Source organism: Narcine bancroftii, chromosome 2 (genome assembly GCF_036971445.1).
Source record: "Narcine bancroftii isolate sNarBan1 chromosome 2, sNarBan1.hap1, whole genome shotgun sequence".
NCBI lineage: Eukaryota > Metazoa > Chordata > Chondrichthyes > Torpediniformes > Narcinidae > Narcine > Narcine bancroftii.
In genome coordinates, this window is record NC_091470.1 from 181,876,458 (window position 1) to 181,904,378 (window position 27,921).

Genomic DNA, 27,921 nt, shown 5'->3' on the forward strand with positions numbered 1-27,921 from the left:
GCTGCTAGTAAGTTCCCTGTCCGTTCTGGCTTCCCTTTTTATGATTAATCATCACATTTTAACTTAAGTCATTTTAACCTCAATTCTCTATATATAACATGCAACCAACGAGCCACAAATCTCTCTCTGAAACCAACAAGAACCTTCCTGCGCGGTGATCAATGTACCTGTAAGGAGCAGAGCCTGGTGAAAATTCATAAATGACAAATGCAGGGCACAGTCGAAGAATTGGCTGATACCGGTGAACTTGGAGAAGTGAATGATCGAACCCCTTCCTGAACAGAAAACACATTACATACACCTGAAGGGGGTTAAGTTAATAGTAATATGTTAAAGTTTGATCCTGTTTTTATGTTTAAAGAAAATTAAAAGCTACTTTGCTTAAGTAACCATTTGTCTTGGTGAATTTCTATTGCTGCTGGGTTTTGGGGACCTCTGGGCTTAAAATGTTTTTATTGTCATAACTAACTACAGAGATACTTCTGTAAAAAGTAATACATTTCTCCTGAAAGACCACCAGCATTTCATCGAGACTAATTTTGATGTCCCACCCTCTGATGTGTCCACCCAGTGCTGTCAGCACCCGGCGAGTGACGCCAGTGGACTCGACCTCAATAAGGGCTAGAGTTCGGGCAACTTCATTGACTCTGCCAGAGCCGGACTTGGTTTGCCCCGGGTCGCGTCTCCCGCTGGAGCCGGCCTCGGGAGTATGCCCTGGCCGAGGAAGTCTACCACCGCGACCCAAGGGGGATGGCATCTGGCGGCCTGAGCCGGGCGGAGGAGCCTCTTCGACGGCAGCGGCAGGAGCCCCGCTGTCCGCCCCGGACCTTCCTGTTCAGTCTCCGGACCCTGTACGACATCCTGGCGGAGCAGAGCGGCGGCGGCGCCGTGGAACTGCGGGACATCGAGAGGGGCTGGCCGGACGAGAGCCGCCGGCGGGCGGACCTCCCGCCCGGGCTGCTCCCTTGCCTGCGGCGGGTTGCCGAGCCCGGCGGCCGCTTGACTTTTCCCCGCCTGCTGGCCGGGATCCGCTCGGCGCTGGAGCAGGAGAACGACCCGGCGGCGGAGCATCGGGACCGAGCACTGGCCTCGCCCCTGACCGGCTCCGGGCACCGAGAAGCCGGCTCGGCGGGGAACCCAGTCTCTCCGATAACCAGCAGTGGGAACGGAGCACGGGGTTAGTGAGTAGCAAGTTTCGTTTCAAAACCAATTGATAAATTCGAATCAAAAGCTGTGGGGCCATTTATTTTCTTAAAGTAATGTGAACGACCTTTATTATCGGGATAAAATTTGTAATGTTACTTATGATTTCTGGATTTTTAAAAATGATTCATGGTCACATCACATGAAATTTCTTTTTGCCTGCTACAGGGCAGACAGATTTGCCCCCGGCAGGAATTTGCCCCTTTTACACTTGCGTCCCGCTAAATTGGCCGTTCGGGGATGGGAATGGCGGGGGCGGGTTGGCTTTTCACGCTTGACCACACCTCACGCTTTCACACTTGCAAGGAGCCATCCCCCGGCGTACGATCTTGTATTTGAACAAAATTAATCATGCCTAACTATAACATAATTAAGCTTTATGTACAGCTCAGTACAAGCCCTTCAGCCCCTGTTGGGCCGACCTATATAAACCTTTATTATGGACCGAGGGAAAGTGCTGCCAATAAAGTTGGTAGCACTGCATAGCGCACAATTTATAAAGACTGACTTTCCCAAGCTGTATAAATTGGGCACAATAGCGCTACCAACTTTCCCACCCTGTTTGAAAATTGTCTGCTACTGCGATTTATTTCCTCTCTCTCTCACTGCGATTTCCCCGCGGCAAAGTTTATGGCTTCGTTTTAATCTTTCCTTCCCCGCTCACGCAAAAACTTGGGTCGTTTCAATGCCCCAATGCAATTACCTGTTCTACGCTTGCCTGATTGCAACGCCGGTGCCTGGAGGTGCCAGGGATTATACTAGGGGTTCGAGGCCGTCAATCCCCGGTGTGAGGTGATGTCATCTGACGCCGGCATTGAGCTGATTTTGCTTTCAAACGTCACTTTAAAGGCCGATTGGCCGATAATTCCTGCGATCACTTGCAAGTTTGAAAGGGGCTAGAGAGAGAAGCAGAAGAGAGATCCCCCCCAGAGTCATCGAGTGTCCGTAGATTCGCCTCCAGCGTTTCTGCAGCCGCACAGAGTCCAGTCCAAACCATCGGTGACCCAAGCGCCAGATCCGAACCTCCGACACGGTCAGGAACCCTTCAGTGCCCTCGGCACCTCCTCGCATCCCGGTTCTGATACCCCTCCAGCAGCTCTGTCTCCAGCATCCCTGCCGCATGTGCTGGCCCCCTCAGCTGCAGAGCCCCCTCACTGGCACCCCCCTGCAGGGCACCTCCCCCGCTTCTCTTCCTCAATCGGGCATGTGAACCTTCCCATCCTCCGGTGTTTCTCCAGAGCCTGCAGCCCCGATTAATGGGCACCACCATCTTGGGCACAGAGCCCACGGTCATGGGATTACAACTAAATCCGCCGCCAGCTCCTGCAACGGGCAGTCGATTGAGTGGCTGGACTCCACAGGAGCTCTGCATCTTGGCTTCCCCGCTCCCCGCCGGTCCACGGCAGCACTGCCGCTCCAGTAACTCTGGCAGCGCTGCCATCTTTTCCCGTTATTAAATCTGTTATTTACACTTAACAGTCCACAATTGCTTTTTATACTTTTATGATTTTTTTGCTTTGAAATCAAACTAAGGTGAATGAGGGGAGATTTGATGGAGGGTCACAAGATTATGAGAGGTATAGACAAGTAGGCTTTTTCCATTTAGATCGGGGGAGATCAATACGAGGAGGTCATAGTTTTAAAGTTTAGGGGAACATTGGGGGAGGTTCACTCAGAGAGAAGCTGCCTTCTGACGTGGGAAATGTGGGCTCATTCTTAAATTGGATATAGATACATGGATGGGAGAAGGCTAGAGGGTTATGGAATGGGAGCAGGTCAAGGGTCAGCACAGACTAGAAGGGCCAAATGGCCTGTTTCCTGTGCTGGTTCGAATAAAAATATCTTAAAAAGAAAAACGTATCAAATTTTTTTAACGAAAAATAAACTTTATTCACAATGTATTATTGACAGACCAGAAAGCAACTCAAGACTTTTCACATTCATAATGTCTGTCATGTCTCTACATTCTTGTCAATGTACATTGTTCTCTCAATACCCCGTTACCGCCCCTGTGGCACCTTGTTGTTTCTTCCCTTCCCCCCCCCCCATTTGGTTGAGGAGCTTCCCCCCATCTCAGCCCATCAGCGCCCGGGAATGGGAGGACTCGAGACTGTGGCCCTTCCCCACGGCGCCCAAGCCTCAGCGTGTCCCTCTCCAGGGTCGGAGTTGGGTGGGGGGGAGAGCATTCATGGGTATTGCCCCCCCAAAATGAGGTATTGTGATCCCCCCACCCGCTCAGGCCATTGCCCCCCACCCGCTCAGGCCATTGCCCCCCACCCGCTCAGGCCATTGCCCCCCACCCGCTCAGGCCATTGCCCCCCACCCGCTCAGGCCATTGCGCCCCACCTGCCCCACCACAGCACTAGAGCCATCAGCGTGCATCAAGTGTCACTAGCTTCAAGGATCAGTAGTCTCTACACGATATGAGCAGTGCTTTTGTCTGCAACATTGGAGGGATGGCGGAGGTTCAGGTATGCACCCCCCCCCCCCCCCCGAGTGAGTTTTTTAGCATCAAATTGTGCCCTCCACAGTTACCCTAATGCTCCCTGGTAAGCACATGTTCTGGTGCCGACCCTGGTCTGTCAGCATGCACTCCTGCAGCCTGCATGTGCCAGACTGCGGCATTCCCTCACCGACGTCTCCGTGCGCCGAAAGACTGGCAGGTTTCTGGCAGACAAAGGGCATCTCTTGCTGAGTTGATGGCCTTCCGGCAGTTCTGGATGACTGAGCGTGGGCGCCCGGGAACAGCCCGTAGATCAGAGAGTGGCGGCATGGTTACCACACCAGCGATCGGGACCGGGGTTCGAATCCTGCGCTGTCTGCAAGGAGTTTATACATTCTCCTCCCCCCTTGTGTCTGAGTGGGTTTTCCCCGGGGACTCTGGTTTCTTCCCACCATTCAAAACGTACGGAGGGTGTAGGTTAATTGGGTGTCATTGGGCAGCATGAGCTCGGTCGCATTGCTGCTGGGGTTTAACCATGACAGGGACCCCTCACGTTCCTTCTCCACACACTCTTAGCCAATCAGCATTCAGCAAAGAGGTGGGCGACAGTCTCCACTCCACCACAGTCATCACGAAGACAGCGGACATGGAGGATGATGTTCTGGTTGTACAGGAAGGATCTGACTGGGAGGGTTCCTCCTACCACTGGCCAGGCCAAGTCCTGGTCCTTGTTTGTGAGCCCCGTCAATCAGGAACTATGCCGGATGGCCCACTCAGGGAACCACCCCACTGGATTCTCACCTCCCAGTGTTTGTAGGACATTCCATTCTGACCGCTGCCTGCTGGCCCTGTGGTGGAAGCATAGGTAGTGTGGCAAAGTCCAGCAGTCTGGAACATTGCGCAGCAATTGGGGCCACCCCTGGGACAAGTAGAACCTCCGCACGTGGCGGCCTTTGGAGCCCTCATACTTTGGTTCCACATGCTGCCTGAAACGGCCGCGCACATCAATGAGTCTTGTACTGCCCAACATTGAACAGTCCCAAGTCCGCAGCTGTGCCTCAGTGGGAGGGAGGGTCAGCTTGTCTATAACGCTTTTCATTTATCTACACCCCTGAGACTGCAGGAGCAGAGCACACTCTGTCTGAATGACACATTGTTAATGCGTCTTGTGAATTAAACAGTTGTGAAACTGGGGCTCAGATCGAGGGAGAGTTGCATTATAACGTGCACCTGCCTTGACACAATAGAGAGGGGGTATGTGTGTGTTTTTAATGAATATCTCCCATTAATAAGCACAGCTAAAATAGAAAAGGGGAACCACACACCCACTGGTATTAATAGATTTTTAATTAAATGCTATTAATATCTTTTTTATTTATAATCCAAAGGGGAACTGTAACAAATTCCACTGTGTGAGTGATGAATTATCATTGCAATACACAATACTGGTGCAGAGACAAGAGCTGGTCATAAGATTAGAACCATAGAATGTTACAGCACTGATAACAGGCCCTATCAGTCTGTGTAGAAATATTATTCACCTTGTCCACTAACCTGCACCCAGTCCATAGCCCTCCGTGCCCCTCCCGTCCATGTACGGACCTGTCCAAATTTTTCTTGAATGTTAACATTGAACCTGCATTCACCACTTCGGCTGGCAGCTCATTCCACACGTTTCCACAAGTTTTACCCCCCGCCCATATTAATTTTTTTTAAAAATTGGATATTCAGCATGGTAATGACCCACGAGTCTGCACTGCCTAGCCCACATCCCATTAACCCTCATCCACAGTAAGTTTTGAACAGGAAAATCCACACAGACATGGGGAGAAACTTCTTACAGTTCTTACAGAACCTTTCCCCTTTCATTCTTAACCTATGTCCTCTGGTTTGTATCTCAACGACCCTCAATGGGTCGGTTTGTCCCCCCCTCATAATTTTAAAATACCTCTATCAAACCTCGACGCTCCAGGGAATAATCTTTCCCTGTAACTCAGTTCCTGGTCCAGGCAACATCCTAGGAAATTGGCTCTGCACTCTTTCAACATTATTGATATCTTCCCTGTCATTCGGTGACCAAAACTGCACACAATTCTCCAAATTTGGCTTCACTAAAGTCTGATACAACTTTACCATAACATTCCTGCTCCTGTACTCAATACTTAATTAAGGCCAAAAGCTTTATTTTCAACCCTATCCACCAGTGACACCATTCAATTCCAGGGAATTGTGTACCTGTGTTCCCAGATCCCTCAGTTCTACCGTACTCAGAACCCTACTGTGTGCTGCATATGCCCCACCTTGGTTTGTCCTTCCAAAATGCATCACCTCACGCTTGTCTGCATTAAATTCCATCTGCCACTGATTAATGAGTTTCACATTGTTTAATACAATTAAGTGTTAAAATTCTAACTGATTTTAGACAGCTGTGAATGAGGTCGGGTAAGTGAATGCCAGGTTACAAGCGGGAAGCAGTAGATGCATCTAATTAATGAACTTTCCTGGGACAGCAGGAAGCCTGAACAAATGTGATTGTTAATTTATATTCTCTGGTCAGCTGCAGTCTGCTGTTCCCCAAGGATCTTTTCGGGTTGATTTTATTTGTGTGTGTGTTTTTTTTAACATTAGGCCTAACATTATTCTCAAAATAATTGAAGTAAATTTTTACACAAATGTCTGTTTTTGTAACATGTACAGAAAAGGAAGAGATTTGTTTGGATTTGAGGGTGTGATTTTTTTTTAAGGAGAGGGTTGTAGAAATTTGGGTCGTTTTACCTTTCGGCCCACAGTTTTGCGCCGAATGCAAGCTATTCTAGCAATTGCTGAGAATTTCCCGACTGTGCAGCCCTCTATTTTTCTCAGTTCCATGTACCTGTCTTAAAAATGATTATGTTCTACCTGCCTCCACCACTGTTGCCGGCAGCACATTTCCATGCACCCACCCCCTCTCTGTGTGAAGAGCTTGCCTCTAACATTCCTCCATCCTCCCCCACCCACTCCGTACTTGCTCCCCAGCACCTTAAACCTGTGTCGCCTCATGTTAGCCCTGGAGGGGGAAAAAGGAAGCCTCTGATAAGGTCATAAGACACAGAAGCAGAAACCGGCTATTCAGCCCATCAAGTCTGCCCTGTCATTTAATTGTCAGCTGATCCATTTCCCCACTCAGCCCCACTGCCTGTAACCTTTAATGCCCAGGGTATGAATCTCTGCCCTAGATGCACCCAATGATCTGGCCTCTGGCAACAAATTCCTCTGCGTCTCTGTTCTAAGCAGACACCCCTCAATCTTGAAGTTGCCCTGGACTCTCCCACCAGGGGAAATGACCTTTCTACCTCTACTGTCCACGTCTTTCAAAATGTTTCAATGAGATTCCCCCCCCCCCCCCCACTCTCCTCAATTCTAACGAGTGCTGTGATAACCCGCTCATTCCTGGAATCAAATAATGCTTTTAAGGTGGGTGGGTGGTTGAAGAAGATGTGCACGGAGTATTTTTTCCTCCCAAGCACAGAGAGTAGTAGGTGCCTGGAATTGGTGGCTGGGTATAGCAGGGGAGATAGATTCAACGAATGTAAATGAAGCTGACAGTGGTTTAAAAGTCCCACAGCCGCGGGGTCGGCACCCGAGATGACGGTGCCTCTAATTGGCAGCAGCCACGAGGGGTTGCGGACTCCCGGGAAGCAGAGGAGTGATGCAGAGGCACCGGATAACAGGGAGACCACCCCCCACCCCGATTTGAGGAGCGGAGGAGATGATCCGCGGATCGGCGACCGCAGTGGAGGGGCTCCGCGGTTATCAAGATGGGCAGGCGGCTGCTGGAGACTCGGTGGGGGGAGGGGGGTGCGAGGAACCCACGTGGGCTGTCGGAGGCTGGCTGGGGGGGGTACCAGATATTGGAACTGGAATGTGAGAGGGCGCTGAAGGGTTGTGATCGTGCTAGAGGTTCAGATCTGGAGCTTGGGCTTCTGATGGTTTGGACTGGACTCTGTGGGGCTGGAAGTGAATCCACGGACACACGGTGACTTGGGGGGGGGGGGGGGGGGGAGGTGCACAGACACTCTGATGCTTCTCTCTCTCTCCCTGACTGTATGAGGCACTTCAAGCAAATTTTGCTGATGGCGAATTCCGTGTAATATTGAACCATTTTTATTGCATAACAACGTGGATCAAAACTGCAAGCAACAGAGATTCAGCTTATTTTGGGTATTGTGTTCACCCCCAACATAATGGGCCAATGGGCCTGTTTCTTGCTCGGTCTGTCCTATTGTGCTCTTCCCCTCTATTACTCCTGTCCGAACTTGGTCTGTCTGTGTGTGACCCTCGATTTCTATCCCCCTTTTTGTCTTTCTCTCTCTCTGTCAGGAACTTCTTTTTTAAGATCACTGTTGAACAAGTTAAGCCCTGAGAGCACAACCTCTCACTCTAGCATCAACACAGCCCATGGCCCAGCGAAGTTGACATGCATTGTTTGTGTGTGTCCACGCTCGCAGTGCCAGATGAGAACACTCTGGAAGCTGTCCAATGCTGAAGCAGCAGCTGTGTTTTTCATTCTGCGGAGAGGGGGGAAGGTAGGCACTGAGAGGGAGAGCAGGGAGGGAGTGTGGGAGGGAAGGGGGGATGGTAGGCAGTGGGGGGGGGAGAGAGAGTCAAGATAGGAGGAAGGGGGAAAGGAAAGGGTAGAGGGAGAGCAGGAAAAGGGAGAGGGGGAGAGAGGAAGGGGTAGGGGAGAGACGGAAGGGGGAAAGGTAGGCGGTGGGAGGGGGGTGAGGGTGGGAGGAAGGAGAAAAGGAACAGGTAGAGGGAGAGCAGGAAAGGGGAGGGGAGACAAAAGGGGGAGGAGAGAGGTTGAGGGTGGGAGGAAGGTGGGGAAAGAAAGGGGTAGAGAGAGGGCAGGAGAGGGGAAAGGAGGAAAGGGGAGAGATGTAAGGGGGGTGGGAGGGGAGGGGAGAGGGTGGGAGGAAGGGGGGAAAGAAAGGGGTAGAGGGAGAGCAGGAAGGGGAGAGATGAAGGGTTAAAGGAGAGCAGGAAAGGGCAAGGGGGTAAGGAGGGAGGAAAGGGGAGAGAAAGAAGGGGGTTGAAAGGGGGAAGGGGAGGGAGGGTGAGGGTGGGAGGAAGGGGGGAAACGCCATCCCTGCCGAGCCTTGGCATATTTTCAGATGCAGGGAGCTATAGATGGGCAAAGTGAATGGGCAAGGGACTGGCAGATGAATCAGAATTTATTATTGCCATCAACATGTCAATAATGTTCTGTGGCAGCGTTACAGATTGACAAAATAAATAAAATTAGTGCAGGAAAAAGTCGAAGTCAGGCAGTGTCTGTGGTTCATGGATCATTCAGGAATCTGATGGCAGAGAGGAAGAAGCTGTCCTTGTGTCTGCAGGTTCCTGCACCTTTTCCCCTGATGACAGCAGAGTGAAGAGGGTGGTGAGGGTCGTTCAAGATGAAGGCTGCTTTTTTTTTAAAGACACCGCCTCACGTCAGTGTCCTTGATGGAGTGAAGCCTGGTGCTGCTGGCTGAGTTAACGACCCCCCCCCACTGAGGTTTTTTTTTCTTGTCCTGAGCGTTGGCGCCACCACCGTACCAGGCAGTGAAGCAACCGGCCAGAATGCTCTCCGCCTGTAGAAGTTTACGAGACGGGCCAAATCGCCTCAAACTCCTCATGAAGTATAGCCGCTGGTGAGCCTTCTTTGCGATTGCTTCGACGTGGAAGGTCCAGGGGCGGATCCTCGAAGGCGTTGACACCCGGGATTTTGAAGTTCTCTCCACTGCTGAGCTCTCGGTGAGGACTGGGGTCGTGCTCCCCTAACTTCACTGATAGAGTGAGTTGGCAAACGTGAGGTCATCCACTTTGGAAGGGAAAATAGAAGATCAGATTGTTACTTAAATTGACGAGCGATTGTAGAGTGCAGCCTCGCAGGAGGACTTGGGCGTGTTTGCGCAAGAATCGCAAAAGGTTGGTTTGCGGGCGCAGCAGGTTATCAAGAAAGCAAATGGAATGTTGGCCGTCATTGCTGGAGGGATTGAATTTAGGAACAGGGAGGTTATGCTGCAACTGTACAAGGTCCTGGTGAGGTCGCATCTGGAGTTCGACGTGCAGTTCTGTTCTGACTTGAGGAAAGCTTTGGAGGGGGAACAGAGGAGGTTCACCAGGTTGATTCCAGAGATGAGGGGGTTGACCTATGAGGAGATATGGAGACGTCTGGGACTTTACTCACTGGAATTTAGAAGAACGAAAGGGGTTCTTATAGAAAGGTCTAAAATTCTGAAAGGCATAGATACCATTGAGGTAGGTAAGTTGCTTCCTTTGGTGGGTGAGACTAGAACGAGGGGAAGTGGCCTCAAGATCCAGGGGAGTAGGTTTGGGATGGAGATGAGGAGGAGCTGCTTTTCCCAGAGGGGCGGGTGAATCTGTGGAATTCGCTGCCCATTGAAGCAGTGGAGGCGACCTCAGTAAATATATTTAAGGTTGGATAGATCTTTACGTCAAAGGGGAATGAAGGGATATGGGCGGAAAAGGAGATGAGCCCATCATCAGATCACCTGCGATCTGATGGCTGGAACAGCTCAACGGGCCGGATGGCCGACTCCTGCTCCTATCCCATACGTGCATCCCCAAAAAAGCAGTGGCTTGGCTCCTGTCGGGATCTTGCTGCGCCTGTATTTGCTCCACTCCCTAAACATTTGGAGAGGCATTCAGTTGGCTGCAGAGGGCTCCAGGGTGCACTGGCAGTGGCTGAAATCCACGGCCGCCTCTCTTTCGAGGGGCAGAAGACTTTGGGCAAATTAAGCCTGGCGTCGGCGCTGATCTCCTGCGAGGATAATGGAAATACTGAATGAAAGCTGCCGCCTTCTAATCCAGGCGTCCCGAATTGGGTGGCCAGAGATTCTCCGCATCCTGGACTATTGATCCGTGGCAGAGGATTAGCGGGGACCTGCAGCAGCGATAGTTACCGATGGCAGAGGAGGATTTGTGGCTGTAATCTTCTGATGTAAGAGGGTCACATTGAGAGTGTAATTAAGGGAAGCAGGTAAGATTTATCAAATGGTGTGAAAAAGCTGCAGAACCCAGCATTTGGGCATTTATAGTGCGTTGATATTAATAAGGTAGTCTTGGTATGTGATAATTTACCGTATTTGATGGCATATAAGACCTGCTTTTTTCCCCAAAAAATATTCCCTGGGTCTTGTATGCGGTTGAAATTCGGGTGATAATGGTGAGTAACACTGAGAGTGATTCTTGTCGCTGTGTGGCTCGCAAGCATCACTGCCATCTATCGCTGGGGGCATCTGTCGAGCGGGGCAGTAGGATCAGTGTGGGGCTTTGTGGCGGGCTGTTGGGCAGGGGAAGCAGAGCGGTGGGGTCAGCGTGGGGGCTGGTTGCAGGCTGTCGGGGGAGAGGCGGTGGGATCAGGGCTGGAGCTGGTGGCGGACTGTTGTTTCGGGGGAGTGGGGTGGTGGCATCAGTGTGGGGCCTTGCGGTGAGCTGTTAGGTGGGGGAAGCAGAGCGGTGAGATCAGTGCTGGGGCTGGTTGCGGACTGTCGGGGGAAGGCGGGATCAGTGTGGGGGAGGGGCTGTCGGTTTTGGGGAGCAGGGCAGCAGGATCAGTGTGGGAGCTGGTGGAGGGCTGTCAGTCCGGGGAGCAGGGCAGTGGGATCAGTGCGGGGGCTGGTGGAGGACTGTCAGTTGGGGGAGCGGGGCGGTCCGCATTCGGTCCCCACACTGGTCCTGCTGACCCACTCCCCCCCCCGCCCCACAGCCCACCACCAGCCCTCACACTGATCCCACCTCCCCACTCCCCTGTCGACAGTCCTCCACCAGCCCTGAACAATAGATGGCGGTGATGTTAGTGAGTCCCCCAGCGGCAATGATCACTGTTGACATTACTCACCATTAAATACTTACCTGTAAATGCAGTAAAAAATAATATTCCCTGCTGAAATGGGGGGGGGGGGGGTGTCTTGTATGCCATCAAATTCAGTAATTTTCACTCTTGTAATCAGTATATGTTGCACACATGTGTGGCTACAGCAGGTAAGAATTTTGGAGTATTTGTACAGTTTTGGGCACCTTATTGAGAAAAGACATGCTGGCGTTGGAGAGGGTTCAGAGAAGATTTATGGGAATGAAAGGGTTGGCATATGAGGAATGTTTGTCGGCTCTTGGTCTGCACTTGGAGGACAGAAGGTCAAGGGTGGGGGCCTCGTAGAGACATTTCAAATGCTGAAAGGCCTGGAGAGTCAATGTGGCAAGGACGATTGTCTAGGACAAGGGGGAACAACTTCAGGATAAAAGGGCGTCAATTTAAAAGAGAAAAAAAATTCTTTAGTCGGAGGGTCGCAAGCCTGTGGAACTTGTTGCCACGGGTGGCTGCACAAGTGAAGCTGTTGATTGTACTTAAGGCAGAGATTGACAGGCATTTGATCATTCAGGGCATCAAGGGTTACGGGGAGTGGGGCTGAGTGGGAGGATGGATCAGACTTGATGGGCTGATTCCGCAGGTTTGTGTAATGTGTATTTAAGATTAGAAAAGTTCTTTGGATCACAGTCCAATCTCACTGGTTGCAGGCAATTCTTGTACTGTGCACAGAAGTTAGCATTAACAAAGTTCACCAGTCATTGGTGCTTAATAGGAAAATGGTTACCACTCAGGAGGGTTCTTGCTAGTTTTCAGAGAGAGATTCCTTTTCCAGAACATCCGCAACCGATTCCTCCTCAATCAGCCTTGCTGACGAAACTTGACCCCTTCAGGGTTCTCCAGATGATCCTCTTTCTTTCAGGTCACCAGTCAGCCTTCCAAAGTTTGCCAGCTTGTCCCTCTAGGAACTGATTTCTGTGACCCCCTTCTCTCTCACTCCCTCCTTCTCTTAGAGCAAAGCTGTTCTGCCCCTGCCTGCAAAAATCACATGCTCTCCCAGGCAAGCTGTATGCTGATACTATGTTGCTCTTTTGCAAAAAAGCACTCTGTAAAAGTGCTGCAAAATTTCTGTCTTTTGAAATGTGTGTGTGCAAGCTGCTCTAGCAGTTCCACCCAAGCCACCTCTAAATACCCTGTCACACTCCTATCTTGTAATTTGGGGTGTAAATGGGTGGCACGGGTTTCAATGGCCAGAATTGGCTTCTATGGCGCTGTAAAGGGAAGGGAAATCCTTTTACATTTCCTTTGGTAATTATGTGACGAAGAGGGACAAACAACCAGCTTTTCCAGAGAAGTTCTCGTCAGCTGCTGAACGTTGATGCAATGTTAGGTGAGGATGAATGGGAAAGTGATGCATGTTGCAACACTCCCAAGATTACTTCTGCCTTTCCTTTGGGACCATTATTAAAGTCAAGGCGGTTTCCTCTTCTGGATCCTTGCCAACTGAAACCTGGATTGAAACTCCTTAGACTGTGCAAATCCCCTCAGCGACCCTGGAACTATTATCAATTCGAGATTCCTGGCAGTACTTCAATGGAGTTACAGAGTCTGTGTGTATGTGTGAATGACCTACTGCCCCACCAGGAGGGTGGGGGGAGAGAGAGTGCAGTGTGCGACTCTCCAGGGTGGGGAGGAGAGAGGTCAGTGCGTAACCTACCAGAGTGGGGGGGACGGTCAGTGTGTGACCCAACAGAATGGGGGGAGAGGACAGTGTGTGACCCACTTGGGGTGGGGGGAAGAGAAGGGTTTAGTGGAAATCACAACATAAGGATCAGGAGCAGGAATTGGCCATCCGGCCCATCGAGCCCTGCTGGGCCATTCAATGCGATCACGGCTGATCTGACGATGGCTTCATCTCCACCCACCTGCCTTTTCCCCATATCCCTTAATTCCCCCACTATGTAAAAATCCCCAACCTGATGTTAAATACATTTACTGAGGTCGCCTCCACTGCTTCAAGGGGCAGCGAATTCCACAGATTCACCCCCACCCCGGGACAGGCCGTTCCTTCTCATTTCCATCCTAAATCTACTCCCCTGGATCTTGAAGCTACTGAATGTGGGTTGTGGTGGGCAATTCGGTAGGTATTTAGCGTGTCACCTGCCAGTCTGAAAGTTCCCCATTGGGTTGGGGGAGGGGGTCAAAAATCAACCGGGCTCTGATGCAGCTGAAGGGGGGGGGAGGGGGATTGTATCAGAGCCCTGCCGAGTTGACTCAGCTCTAATGTGAAGAGTCAACCTGTTCAACTTGGTATCATTAGTGGTGTCAGTGTGTGCATATGTCAGTCTGGTAGTTTTAATATTAGTGCAGTTCGGGCGACTGGCGGAGCTGTCAGCGCATACCTGTGGTTTAAATCCTCTCATGACTTCTAACACCTGATCCAATGTAATGCTATGTAAATAGTTGTTATACTCTAGGGAATAATGACAAGCAGGTCTGTGGGTGTGTCCTATGGTTTGAAGCCAACTGTAGTAGATTTTCCCACTGCCTTTCATACACTGTGCACATAAGTGCTTCCATACCCTCTATGATTTCACTTGGTCTGGGAGTGCATAATGCGTCACTCGGGATGTCATGCTGAAGGCTGGGCCCCCTTAGATCTGTGATATTCACATGAACCAGGGGTTTCGTGGCCCAGTGTGAACGCGGGTCGTTTACTCCCCTATTAAGTGGACTGCCAGGTGAGAAGGGGGCATTGAGGAGTTAATGGGCTGCTGAGGTAAGTGAAGAATTGGCTTTCTTTATGGCTGTGATGCAGTAATTGGGAACTGGGTGTGGAGGGGTCCCAGGAGCAGGCCCCTTCAAAAGCACCATTTTTCAGCTGATTCCCATCTGCCGGGGCTCTGCAGGCAGCGAGAGGTCGAGGGGTGGTCAGCACAGCCTCATTACAGCCCAAGTTTAACCAGCTGGGTTCCCCCAGTGGACACTCTGCCTGTTATCCGGTTATTGTTGAAGAGGAGGTGAGAACAAGACACTTGATCCTTGCTGCACCCCAACCTCCTGTCGTGCAGGGAAATGAATGACAAGTGGAAGATCTTAACCCTTTACTCTCAGCTGTAGCCCTGTGTACAGAGCATCCAAACCTGTGGTACAGCCAGACCCCTATATGTGCATCTTTTAATAGAGAAGAAAAAAATGATTTTCAATGCACTAAGAACCGATTCTGGCCACTGAAACCTGTGCTGCCCAATTAACCCTGCAGGTTTTTGGAGGGTGGGAGAAAACCAGAGGAAATCCATGCAGAGGAACATGCAAACTCCTTGCAGACAGTGCCAGATTCGAACCCGGGTCACTGGCACTGTAGCAGTCTGTTGCTAACCGTACCCCCCCACCCCCTGCCACCACCCTCTCCCCAACTTGGTGCACCGTATAACATTGAATAAACTACCCTCCCCTTTGAAACATCCATGACTGCATATAGGGGCATCTGAGCACTTGAAACTCAATACCCCTCCCATCCGTGCACCTGTCCAAATCGAGTCCACGTTCACCACTTCAGCTGGCAGCTCATTCCACACTCCCACCGCTCTCTGTGTGAAGAAGTTCCCCCTCGTGTTCATCCAAAACATTTAATCTTTCAACCTCTACCCATGTCCTCTAGCTTCAAGATTCCTTTCTCCTGTAATGGTACTGACATGTAATATTACACGAAATTGCCTTCATCCTGCTGTAAGGCAAACAAAGTCGCCGCGAATGTTGCCTGGCGACCCTACCAATTGGAGAGAGGCCCTTCAGAGTCACTGAGTGTCCGTGAATTCACGTCCAGTTTCACAGATCCATCGGCAACCCGAGCCCCAACATGATCAGGGACCCTTCAGCGCCCGAGGCCCTTCGGGAGCCCTTCTTCCCCTCAGTGCCCTCTCATATCCTGATTTCCATAAGCTTGTCTTGTGTATCATCAGGTATGGGTTGACTTGCCTGAATAGCATGCAACACAGAGCTTCAGATTCTATCTGGATGCATATGATGGTAAACAGTCCAACTCCTGAGCACGATATTCTGCCCGAGGCAGAGGGAATTTCAGAAGTTGAGATTTGGCAGCTGGGGACGTGACAGGGGTGTGATGTGGGGCACAGATTCCGCTGTGCTCGGTTTGGTGACTCCCTGCGGTTGGCTGGAGCTCTTGCTGCTTAACTGAACCCCTCTCTTCCGGTTAGGTGGAGTGCAGAAGCTGGGAATCGGTCGGTCCCAGAGCATCACCGGCTCTGTGGCCCAAGCCACCCAGAGAAGGAGCAGCAGCTGCCGCAGTGAGCCACGGCGCCACACGATAACCAGCGGCATCAACTATGATGTGGTGAGCAAGGAACGGATCGGTTGTGTCTCCCCCCGAGCTTGAAGCCGCCGTTCATCAGGTGTAGGAACTCAGCAAGTCGAGTTGGCATTTCGGGCCAGAGACTTCGTTGAGATCTTTGCGTCCTTGACAATGGGTTCCTGCTCAGAACTAAGTCCGCCATTTTACTCCTACTGATGTTGCTCGGCCCACTGGGTTCCTCAAGTGGATGGCTGGTTGTTCCAGATTCCAACGTCTGGGGTCTCTTTTTAAATTTAAATATTTATTTTTAAATTTAGACACACAACACCACAACAAGCCTTTCTGGCCCATGAGCCCGTGCCATCCAATTGACCTGCCCCCCCCCCCCCCCCACCGTACGGTGGGAGAAAAACTGGAACCCCTGGAGAAAACCTACGCAGACATGGGAAGAACATACAAACTCCTTACAGACAGCACGGGATTGGAACGTTGGTCCCGATTCAAACCCCAGTCCCGATCGCTGGAGCTATGACGGCGTTGCGTTGAACGCTACGCACACTATCTCATGTGCCCCTAGACATTGAGGAGACATTATTCCCGCACTTGAGAGCCCGATTGAGATCTTTCCGGCTGCAGAGGAAGTTCCTCGGGGAACTTTAAAATTTATATTTAGACCTACAGCACGGCAACAGGCCCTTTTGGCCCACAAGTCTGTGCTGCCCAATTTACACCCCATTAACCTACACTCCGGTACGTTTTGAACGGTGGGAGGAAACTGGAGCAGCGGGCCTCCCCCCATCCCGAGGAAAGCCCACGCAGGCACGGGGAGAATGTACAAACTTCTTACTTACAGCTTGGGATTTACACGCCCAATCCTGTGGCAACTGCTGCGCCGTGACGCCCCCGCCGTGGAAGAAGATTGACAACTACCTGGATTTCCACAGAAAGGAGATGGGGGCTGGTGAGACGGGTCTGATGATATTTTCGATAGAGGGCATGGGGAAGGGGAGCTGCTCTTGGGATGAAGGGGCGAGAGCAGGAAGAGATGATCAGTGTGTATTGGCGTGCACTCATGTACAACATCCAGCCGCCCTGAAATTCTTACTTTCTGCAGACACACAGGTACACAAAATACACCAACAAGAATCTAAATGGTCACGGTATTCAGAGACAGAAAAGAGAGATGCATCGAAATCTACAGCACAGTAGAGGCTCTTCGGCGCACGGTGTTGTGCTAACCTAACAACAGCTGCTGAGAATGTTCCTTACTGCATAAGCCTCCATTTTTCTCATTTCCGTGTAATGATCCAATAGCCTCTTTAAAGATCCTATTGTTCCTGCCTCCACCATCGTTGCTGGCAGCGAATTCCATGCTCCTGCCTTCTCTGGTTGAAGAACTTGCCTCTTGCATCCCTCCTGTGCTTACTCCCAAGCACCTTAAAACCGTGTCTCCTTGCATGATCCATTTCAGCCTCGGGGGGGGGGGGGGTGGGGGGAAAGGGGAGCCTCTTACCATCCACCCCATCAGTGCCTCTCATAATCTTGTACCCCTCTATCAGATCATCTCTCATCATCTGTCGCTCCCACCAGAAATGTTCAAGTTCACTCAGCCCATCCTCATGAGGCGTGCTCGCCAATGCAGGCCATAGGTGTGTGAATCTCCTCTGCACCCTCTCTATACCAACCACCTATTCCAAATGGGGTCTTGTGTAGGTAGTTGCAACTTTACCTCATGGCTCTCAAACTTGATCCCACACCTGATGACGGCCAACATGAGAGTTCCCAGTCGAGAGACTGACTGTTCGTTATCTCCCACTGATGCTGTTTGACCTGTTGAAATTGTGTTTAGCATCTTTCATTTATTTATCCATTTTTTTGTGATCCGGGTGATGCAGGCGGAGGCCTCTATTATCCACTGCCTGATCTACAGCAGTCCTTCTGCTGAAATCGCTCCCACGGCGATGAGTGGGAAAGAGAGTTCCAGGGTGTAGATCTAACTGAAGGAATCCCAGTGGCACAACTAGAGTTGGTATCACCACCCCCTCCCCTCCATTGACCTCCTCCCGTACCAGTCCATACAGAATCCTTAGTAATGGTTTTTTTTTCACTAAATGTTACTCGTAAATCATAATTTCTGTATTTCACTGAAATGTAGTTGTGAGACAAACAACCAGCACAATTAAAATTACACCTTTAAATTCCAATATCTTACACACGGCAGCAACAAGAACAACAGCGCTTGCTTGTGCAGACGAAACCATGGGATTCGAAGTGTCATTGGGACATCATGACTGGAGGCTCAAAAAGTAAATGAGCATAGAATTTTAGCCTCGTGGGTCTATTGATACATGTCAGCTGAGCTGACAAAAAATGTTTTTGTTGTTAGAACTAGCTACAGGGATATTTTTATATATATATGTATGTATATATATATATATATATATATTAAAAAATTCTGCTGAAAGACTGAACAAAAAATTTTATGAACAGTCATTTTGGTGACATACCCCCCCCCCACCAGATGGTATCGCCCGCTGCGGTCCGCACCCCCCCCCCCCCCCCCAGGTGATGCCAGTGACAGACCCAGGGCGAAGCTCCTCCCACTCTGGAGATGCCTGCCCTCGGGTGATTAATTAAGGTTTTGTCCTTGGGGCGGAGGGGTTAGTCTGACACTGTTGCAGAGACCCGGGTTCGATTCCGGTGCTGTCTGTAAGGAGTGTGTACGTTCTCCCAGGGGGTTGGCGAGTGAAAGTCAGTAACAAGTGCTCTGCCATTTCCTTCCCTCTCCCAGCTGAAGCAGATGAAGGAGTTGGAGAGGGAGCGTGATGCCCTGTTGCATGGATTGGAGATGGTGGAACGGGCAAAGGACTGGTATCTGAACCAGATCCACACTGTGAAGTGGAGGCAGGAGCAGGCCAGGCAGGGCCTGGGGAGTGAGGTGAGCTCCAGTGAGCAGGCAGGCTGAGGGTGAACCCTTTCCAAACTGACAACCCGATTGACCTAATTACATAATCTCGGCACTTGATTGCCATTCGCATAATTCGGATGCATTGATCATTCATAGAAATTGCAACATTCTGATGTCAAATGCAATTTTGATGTTGCTATTCATTGCACATAGCACCTTGGCTCTGTCTGTCACAATAGCATGCATCTCCTGGTGGATACTAATTTCTATAACCCCTGCTGACATGTCTGTCAATGGTCTTGTGCAAGGCCAGACTGAGACCACCCACAAATTGGAGGAACAACACCTCATCCTCTGTTTGGGCGCCCTCCAACTGGATGGCATTGACACATTCAGTTTCCTTTAACCCCCCCCCCCCCACTACTTTTTTCCCTCTGTCAACTCTCCCTGATCCCTCCCCCAGGTGTCTACACACCTGGGCCTGGATCCAGCTGTGCATGGGCCAGATGTCCACACATCTGGGCCTGGTCCCAGCTGTGCATGACGCAGGGATCTCCACAAACCTGGGCTGAAACCCACCTGTACATGGGGCAGGTATCCATGCACCTGGGCCTCGAGCGATCTGTGCATGGGGCAGGGGTCCACGCACTTGGGTGCTGGGCCTGGACCCCGACCCTGAGCTGCCGTCTCAGCCCAAGAACTTCCGTACCTCCCCCAACTTCTCACTCCCCTCTCCTTTCCTTCCAGTATTTCTCTGCCGGCTCTCAGCAGAACCGAGCCTGCCTTCTGTTGGCCAAGATCCAGGAAGTCAACTGCTGCCTCAGTGACCTAATTTCCTCCTCTGGAAAGGTTGGTGATGAGCAGGGTGGGAGGGTGGGTGGGGTGTCGAGAGCTGTCTCAGTGTGTAGTGCTGGTGACCCAGCCCAGGAGCAGACTTCTGCTCACTCCATCATTGGCGAGGGAAAGGTTGGGAATGATTCCCTCTTCTTTTTCCTTCATTTGCCCCTGGGCGCCACAGTTTCAAGTTTGCAATCAAACAATTCACATGCACATTCCAGATTTTAGTCAAGCATATTTGTGTACATTTCGGTCTTACCCATGTGATGCACCATCAATAATCACAAAAGACTGAAGTTGTGAAACTGAAAGGCTTTTATTAATGATTGACTGCAGCCACCGTCAACCTCATTGACTGATCGAGGCAGAGTGGAACAGGGAGCAGGTAAAGGACTATGGGTAGGATCGGAGGAACAGGGAGCAGGCAAAGGACTATGGGTGGGATCGGTCTCAGGTGGGTGGGGGAATGTCCAGCCGGCAGCAGCTAATCGTAGTGTGACAGTGGTTGACCACACCGTGTAGAAATTACAGAACATTTTGTACATAGTCCCCTCATTTCAGGCATTGTAATATTTGGGACATAGCAATGTTAAAGTAGTCATGTTTAGTTCCTTGCATGGTTGAAGTCTGCGATTCATAATGTTACAAACCCAGAGGACCCCAAAACCCATCAGCAATAGAAATTCACCAAGACAAATGGTTTGTTAAACAAAAGTTACTTTTAATTTTCTTTAAACATAAAAACAGGATCAAACTTTAACTTATTACTATTAAGTTAACCCCCTTCTAATTCTAAGCGCACGTGTATGTAATGTGTGTGTTTAAGTTCAGAAGAGTTCTTTGATTCACAGTCCAATCTCACTTTCCACTCCCCCAAGTTCACCGGTATCAGGCAGTTCTTATACTGTGCACAGAATTTAACATTTATGAAGTTCACCAGGCTTTGGTGCTTGAAAGGTAAATGGTTGCCGTTCAGGAAGATTCTTGTCGGTTTTCAGAGAGAGATTTGTTGCACGTTGGACACAAATTGATCCCTTCCGATCAGCCACGTCAGGGTTTTGCCAAAGAAAGTTTCCCCATCAGGGTTTTCCAGATGATAACCTTTCTTTCAAGTCACCACAGAGTCCCTTTGTGTTTCTCTTATTTCAAGTGAAACATTAGCCAGCCAGTCCTCCCCTCTTGTATGAACCACAAGGACTTTGACCAGGCTGAACCCGTCTTCAAAATGGGATTTTTCCACAAGCTTGCCAGCTTGTCCTGTTCAGTAGCTGCTGCTACTGAACTGTAGAAATGAATTCGCTCTCGCGCTCTCTCTCTCAGAGAAAACCACATGACCCTCTTAGACCAGCCAGCTGCACTCAGACAGACTGCGGCACCGGACCAAATCTTCCGAGTCTGTTCATCTGTTGCTTTCTGAATCAATAATCCATTACTCCACAGCATGTCCAATTAATACCTACTTGTGAAGTCTCTATAGGCAGTCTTCAAAGTTTTTGCAAAGATACTCAGAGCCTGAACTGTCTGGCTTGAGCAGAACTCTGGCATTTTAAATGAGATCTGTTTTGTGAAGTGTTTGTGACCTGCACTACCCCCCCCCCCAACAATTTATTTATTTCCTTTTAAAACTTATCTATATACAATATAAAATATATACATAATCCGTCGCAGGTGCTGGGCACCTTCTCTGGTGGTGCTCTGGTCAGGCCTCGATTGCAGTCATCTTCAGCTCCTGCTTGTTTCGGAGCCCTGTCTCTTCAGCGTGTGGGAGGCAAGCTCATTGGATTTAGATTGGGTCACTGACTTGTCCGTTCAAGAATTTTCCAGTTTTCAGCTTTTGAAAAACTCCTTTGTTGCTTTAGCAAATGTTTGAGATGATTGCCGACCAATGAGTTTGGAGGCATTTGCTTGAACGAGCAGATAAGATGTTTCTATACACCACAGAATTAATTTTGCTACTGCCATCAGCAGTTACATTATCATTGAAGATGTGTGTGCCAGGAACTGTGGCAGCTATACACCCCTACCACGTTTCACAGAGGAGGTGATACGCTTTGGATCTTGGGCAGTTCCCTTACATCTCCACAGTTTGCTCTTGCCATCAGTCTGACACAGGTTCATCTTGGTCTCATCTATCCACAAGACCTATTTCCAGAATTCTGAGGGCTCCTTTAAATACTTCTTGGCAAATTCCTGACAAGGCTGGAGGTTGAGAGGTTGGTGGACGTGACTGTGCACTTGCGGTTGCAATCGGATCAGCCGGGAGACTCGTTAGTGGAATCAAACCCACTCTTTCGGGGGGCCAGTCTAACATCCCCTCATTAGCTTTCAGACTCACGCACAGGCCGGTTGTCCACTCCCTGTCCCTCGTGGAAAGTCGCAAACTCTCACCCATAGAATCATTCCGGCACAGAAAACAGGCCCTGCTAGTCTGTGCCAAACTATTATTTTGCCTCGTCCCACTGCACCTAGTTTGTATCTATCCGTGCCCATCCCGTCCACGGACCAGTCCAAATTTTTCTTCAATGTTAAAATAGAATCCACTATCACCATTTCAGCGGGCAGCTTGTTCTACAGTCCCAACACTCTGTGAAGAAGTTCCCTCAAATGTTCTCCCTAAACTTTCCCCCTTAACCCATGTCCTCTGGTTTGTATCTCACCGACCCTCAGTGGAAAAAGCTGACCTACATTAACTCTGTCTGTCCCCCTCATCATTTTGTATACCTCTATCAAATCTCCCCTCATTCTTCGACGCTCCAGGCAATAAAGTTTTAACCTGTTTAACCTTTCCTTTAATTTTTTAAAATATTTATTTTTCAGATTTATTGTTAGAGTACATAAATGACATCACACACAGCCCTTTTTCCTGTGGGTGCGGCAGAATTACCCCTAAATGGTAGTGCAAATATGAACTGTTCACAGTGTAAACATGTAAATAAATAAAGACTTGCAGATAACAAATGTAAACAAACTAACTGTGCAATACAGAAAGAACAAAGAGAAAATCAATAAATTGCAAAGTCAGAGTCCTTAAATGATTGAGTTTGTCGTTGAGGAGTCTGATGGTGGAGGGATAGCAGCTGTGTCCTGAACCGAGTCTTGCGGCACTGATACTTCGTTCCTGATGGCAGCTGTGAGAACAGAGCGTGTGCTGGGTGGTGTGATAATCACTGCTGCTCTCCGACGGCAGTGTTCCCGTAGATGTGCTCATTAGTGGGGCAGGTTTTGCCTGTAATGTGTCCACTATCTTTCCACTCGGGGGTGTCCCCATACCAGACCACGATGCAACTGGTCAGTACACTTTCCACCACATCTCTGTAGAAGGTTTCTGGTGTCGCACCAAACTCCTGAGGAAGTCGAGGAGCTGACGAGCTTTCTTCACAATACCATTGGTGCGTTGGATCCAGGAAAGATCCTCTGAGATAGTGACTCCTAAGAACTTAAATTTGCTCACCCTCTCCACCTCTGATCCCCTAATGATCACTGGATTGTGCACGTCTGGCTTTCCTTTCCTGAAGTTCCTCAAGTCCTGGCAACATCCTAGTAAATCTTCTCTTTCAATCTTATTGATGCCTTTCCTGTTGTGAGGTGACCAAAACGGAATATAATACTCTAAATTTGGCCTCACCACTGTCTGATTACAATGCACTTCCTTCCACATTTCTGACCCGAGGATGTCAATCCCCAGGACGCACAACAATGCCATCATTCCAGGCCTCCTCACTGAGATCCAGTGGTCGGGCAGCAAGTGCCAGCGAGGCCACGAATGCAAAAGGTTTCTGTGGCCTCGCAGCCCTCGGGCAGTTTGGTTCCCAGCCTTAGAACCAGCTCCTAACCCAGATCTTTCCTTTTCCCAACCGTTCTATCCACAGGTCCCGCACGCCCAGCATCCCATTAACGGATTCGCCCCTGCCGCCAAGGTCATCGGGTTCCGCCGGCATCCAATCAGCATCCTGCAAGAGCAGAACCATCTGTTAACTAAGGTGTGAGGCACTGGAGGGGAAACACCCCCTGCCCCTTGGCATTGGGCGCTGGGGTCAGGGAGTGGGGCAGGAGAGCGAATAAGGGGAGGCTATTCCAAAAATTTTGAGCATTCATCAAGAAGGAGCAATCACATCATTTGGCTCCTGTCTGTGAGCCCAGAAACTAGAAGCCTTGACGCAAAGCAGAAGGAGTAGACTTGCATTTCTGTAACGCCTAAACAGGACATTCCAAATTGAGCTTGTCAAATGCAGTTGATGTTGCAATGTGTCAATTGCAGACTTTAATGTGTGTCAGAAAGCTCCCACATTTTGTTATAAAAATTCTGAAATTCAGTAGGGTAAAAGGCCCTTCCGACCCACGAGCCCACATCACCAAAATACACCCATGTGACCTATCGGCTTACTAACCCCGTATGTCTCTGGAATGTTGGAGGAAACTGGAGCACCCGGAGGAAAGCCCATGCGGTTACATGGAGGCCAACACAGTTTGCGTGACCCAGGTTCAAATCCGCTGGAGTTTGTAAGGAGTTTGCATGTTCTCCCCTGGGACCTGTGCGGGTTTCCTCTGGTTTCCTCTCGCCTTCCAAAACATACAGAGCTGAGGGTCAATTTGGGTGTAATTGGGCGGCACAGCTTTGAAGGGAGAAGGGAGATGTCTCCAACATCCCTCCACAGCTCTCAGTGAAAACAGTTCATGGCCTAAGTGTCCACCTCAATGATTATGATGCAATGTGTGAGTCTGTAGTTAGGCTACTGAACAGGTACCTTGCAAATCAAACAAACACACTTCACCTTGACTTCTGTGGAAAAAGTATTCATTTTCCCACCGTGTCTGAAATTTTTGGCACTGCTTTGCTATTTTCCATCTGTCCGATTCCACCATGTTCAATCTACTGAGGTAAACTTTTTTCTTGACTGAGGTAAACTTTTTTCTCTTAACTGAGGTAAACGTTTTCACCAATGAGGAACAGTGTATCAGTCAATCTAGTTGTTGTTCATAATGGCAGCGACCTCTAGTGTTGAAACTAAGAAGTGCAGTGTACACCAAGAGCAATTTATTAATTCAGACGATGTTCTAACAGGCCATGTTCCATTTTATTTTTAAAATTCACCCTGGGCCACTTAAATATGGGCAACAGTTTGCAGTTGGCCTGGGAATCATAGTTTGGCCGTCTGTCTTCTAGATCGTTCTAGAGTGCCGAACTTGAATTTTGTGGCCAAGTTTCTATGGTAGAATTTCAACTCTGAGGCGGAGACAGCTGTATTGCCCACTGGACCATTACCCAGCACTCAATATTGTTTCAAGATAGAAAGGATGCAGAGAATGTGATTTGAATAATGAGAGGTTGGGACCTTTTCTCCCTGAAGGGTGGGAGGCTGAGGGAGGGTTTATAAAATCATGAGAGGGACGGACAAAGAAAACCGTCCCGGTGTTTTTTTCCCCAGGGTAAGGGAGTTTAAAACTAGATGCCAAAGATTTAAGGTGAGAGGAGAAAGAATTAATAAGGACCTGAGGGCCATCTCCTTCCCTCAGAGGGTGGTGGGAGTTTGGAACGAGCTGCTGGATGAAGTTGTTGAGTCAGGTTCTAGTGCAAGGTTTTTTTTCTTTTTTTTACAGAGATACAGCCCGGTAACGGACACTTCAGATTTATTGTTAGAGTACATACAACCCTGGGATTCTTTTTCCTGTGGACCAGGCAGAATCACCACTTACTAATAGTGCAAAAAAAAAACCGTACACAGCGTATACATGTAAATTAATAAAGAAATGTAAACAAACTGTGCAATACAGAGAGGGGGAAAAAATCAATACATTGCAGAAGTATGAATCCTTAAATAAGTCCCTGGTTGAGTTTGTGGTTGAGGAGTCTGATGGTGGAGGGGCAGCAGCTGCCCCTGAACCTGGTGGTACGAGTTTTGTGGCATCTGCACCCCTTTCCTGAGGGCAGCGGCGAGAACCGAATGTGTGCCGGGTGGTGGGGATCCTTGATGATTGCTGCTCCCCTCCCACGGCAGCGTTCCCCATAGACGTTCTCGCTGGAGGGGAGGGTGATGTCCTGGGGTGCGTCCACTACCTTTTGCAGGGCCTGATGCTCGGGGGGTGTGGGCGTCCCCAAAACAGGCCATGATGCAGCCAGTCAGCACACTTTCCACCACACCTCTGTAGAAATTTGCTAGGGTTTATGGTGTTGTACCCAACCTCCGCAAACACCCGAGCAAGTAGAGGCGCTGATGAGCTTTCTCTACGATGCCATTAGTGAGATGGGTCCAGGAAAGATCCTCTGAGTTAGTGACTCCCAAGAACTTAAATTTGCTCACCCTCTCCACCTCTGATCCCCTAATGATCACTGGATTGTGCACATCTGGCTTTCCTTTCCTGAAGTCAACAATCAGCTCTTTGGCTTTGGTGACATTGAGTGCAATGTTATTGTGGTGCACCATTCAGCCAGGTTTTCAATCTCCATCCTGTACACTGACTGATACCACCATGGTATCATCAGCCCATGAACCTGACCAGCCCAAGTACACCCATTTTCAGAAATATTTTCAGAAGTTTCAGAAACCTGGGCAGCATGGTTAATGCATTCGAATCCGCATCTGCGTGGACTTCAGGTTTCCTCCCACCCTTCAAAACTTACTGGGGGTTGTAGGTTAATTGGCTACACTTGGGCGGTCCAGGCCTGTAGGCTGGAAGGGCCTGTTGCTGTACTGTAAGTTAACATTGAAAAAGGATACATGGATTGGATGGGTTTAGAGGGATTATGGGCCAAGTGCAGGCAGGTGGGTGGGCTGCCTTGGTCAGAATAGACGGGTTGGGCCGAAGGGTCCGTAGTGACGTGCAGGAATGGTCAGTTGTGATGCGCAAGTATTCCCCATGCCATAGGTGCTCTGTGATTAATAAGGGATTGGTTAAGGTGGGATGTGGGTGGAAAGAAAAAGTTTGAAAACCACTGGTTTAATCGTCCCTCATTGACTCATCATGTGCAGGGTTTCAGAACTCCAAAGGAAATGGGCCAAGGACAATTTTTCTCAAGCAAAATATTTCAGTGACAATCGGTTCTAGATCAGTGATTCCCAACCTTCCCTTCCCACCTTAAGCAATCCCTTACTAATCACAGAGCACCGATGGCCTAAGGATGCCTTAAAGTGGGACGTGAGTGGAAAGAAAAAGGTCGAGAACCACCGCGTTGGAGGGTTCACCACGGAGTCATGCGGGGCACAAGACGGAAGGTGGGCTGGCGCTCCTCGAGCTTGCGTTGGGTCTTGCTGCCAGAGTTTAGGACGTGGGGAGGGCCGAGGAGGGGGGGTGGTGTGACACTTTTGGTCTGTTCTCTTCTGATCTGCCTTTCCCACAGGAGTTGTTCCTGAAGAGCGAGCGGATCACCGCCCTGGAGAGGGAAAAGGCGTCGCTTGTCAAACAACTAATGGACTCCCGGAACGAAGGCTTCTTGGAGTCCAGCGGTGGGAGCTCGACCATCATCTAGCTGGCGACTTGCCCCTGGATGTTCACTCCAGAAGAAGATTTAAGTGGCCCCCTACCCCAACCACTCAGGGCCACCTAACTGTGACTTCCTTCCCCAATTCTAAAAAGACAATTCTCCGGCTTTCTTTCCTAACATTCCATAGATCTTAAGGACAGGATCCTGGCATTAAACCATTGGGTTAAATCCCCAAAATATTCTCTTTGTTTGTAGAGATTGAACAATACCCCAGTGATGTTACCTCTCAACTTGGACAAGACTTGGCAGGTTCAGCCAAATGCAAATCTCATGATTTTAATCTATTTATTCTGTATTTATGTAAATTATTGGTAATTTGATACATTTGTCTGACTGTCTTTATGTTTGCATTTGGGGCTCTCACTTTAGATGAAGGTTTCAACAGGTAGATCGACTTGATTGGGACGGGATCTCAGGGAAGCGAGTGAAACGGTGTCATAGATTGACAGCACAGAAACAGGCCCATCAAATCAGCACCAACCATCAGCCTCCCACGGACACCACTCCACACGAATCCCTACCGATGTATTCTTCCCATGTTCCCATCACCTTCCCCACCAGCCAGGCGACTGGGGGGATGAGGGAGGAACCAGAGGACTCTGTGATTGGGTGGGGGGAGAATGGGAGAACTGACGGGCGAATGGGCAAACTCCACGCTCGCAGTCGGGATTGAGCTGTGACTCTGTTGGATGGGCGGCTGTTCAGCCCCACCAGTAGGTGGTGGAGAAGGGAGGGATCGAGGGGAGGAAGGCCAGCTGGTGTTCCTCCAATTTGGAGGTGGTCTAGTAAGTGGTGGAGGCAAGTAACAACACGGCTGGTGCCGGAGGGCCCCCCCCAAAGCTATTGTGCCCCACTACCTGCAGCACTAACGTCACATGTAATT

The 27,921-nt window shown here is 49.7% G+C and overlaps 1 protein-coding gene across 1 annotated transcript; it reads left to right on the plus strand.

The window, feature by feature from the left end:
- Window positions 1–207: 207 nt before the first annotated feature.
- On the plus strand, window positions 208–27,543 carry LOC138752996 (suppressor APC domain-containing protein 2-like). The gene is made up of 7 exons (XM_069915592.1): window positions 208–255; window positions 655–1,177; window positions 15,719–15,855; window positions 18,605–18,751; window positions 19,469–19,570; window positions 23,428–23,538; window positions 26,895–27,543. Exons 1-7 carry the CDS (start codon window positions 208–210, stop codon window positions 27,021–27,023), a joined length of 1,197 nt encoding a protein of 398 aa, XP_069771693.1. The 3' UTR covers window positions 27,024–27,543.
- Window positions 27,544–27,921: the final 378 nt, after the last annotated feature.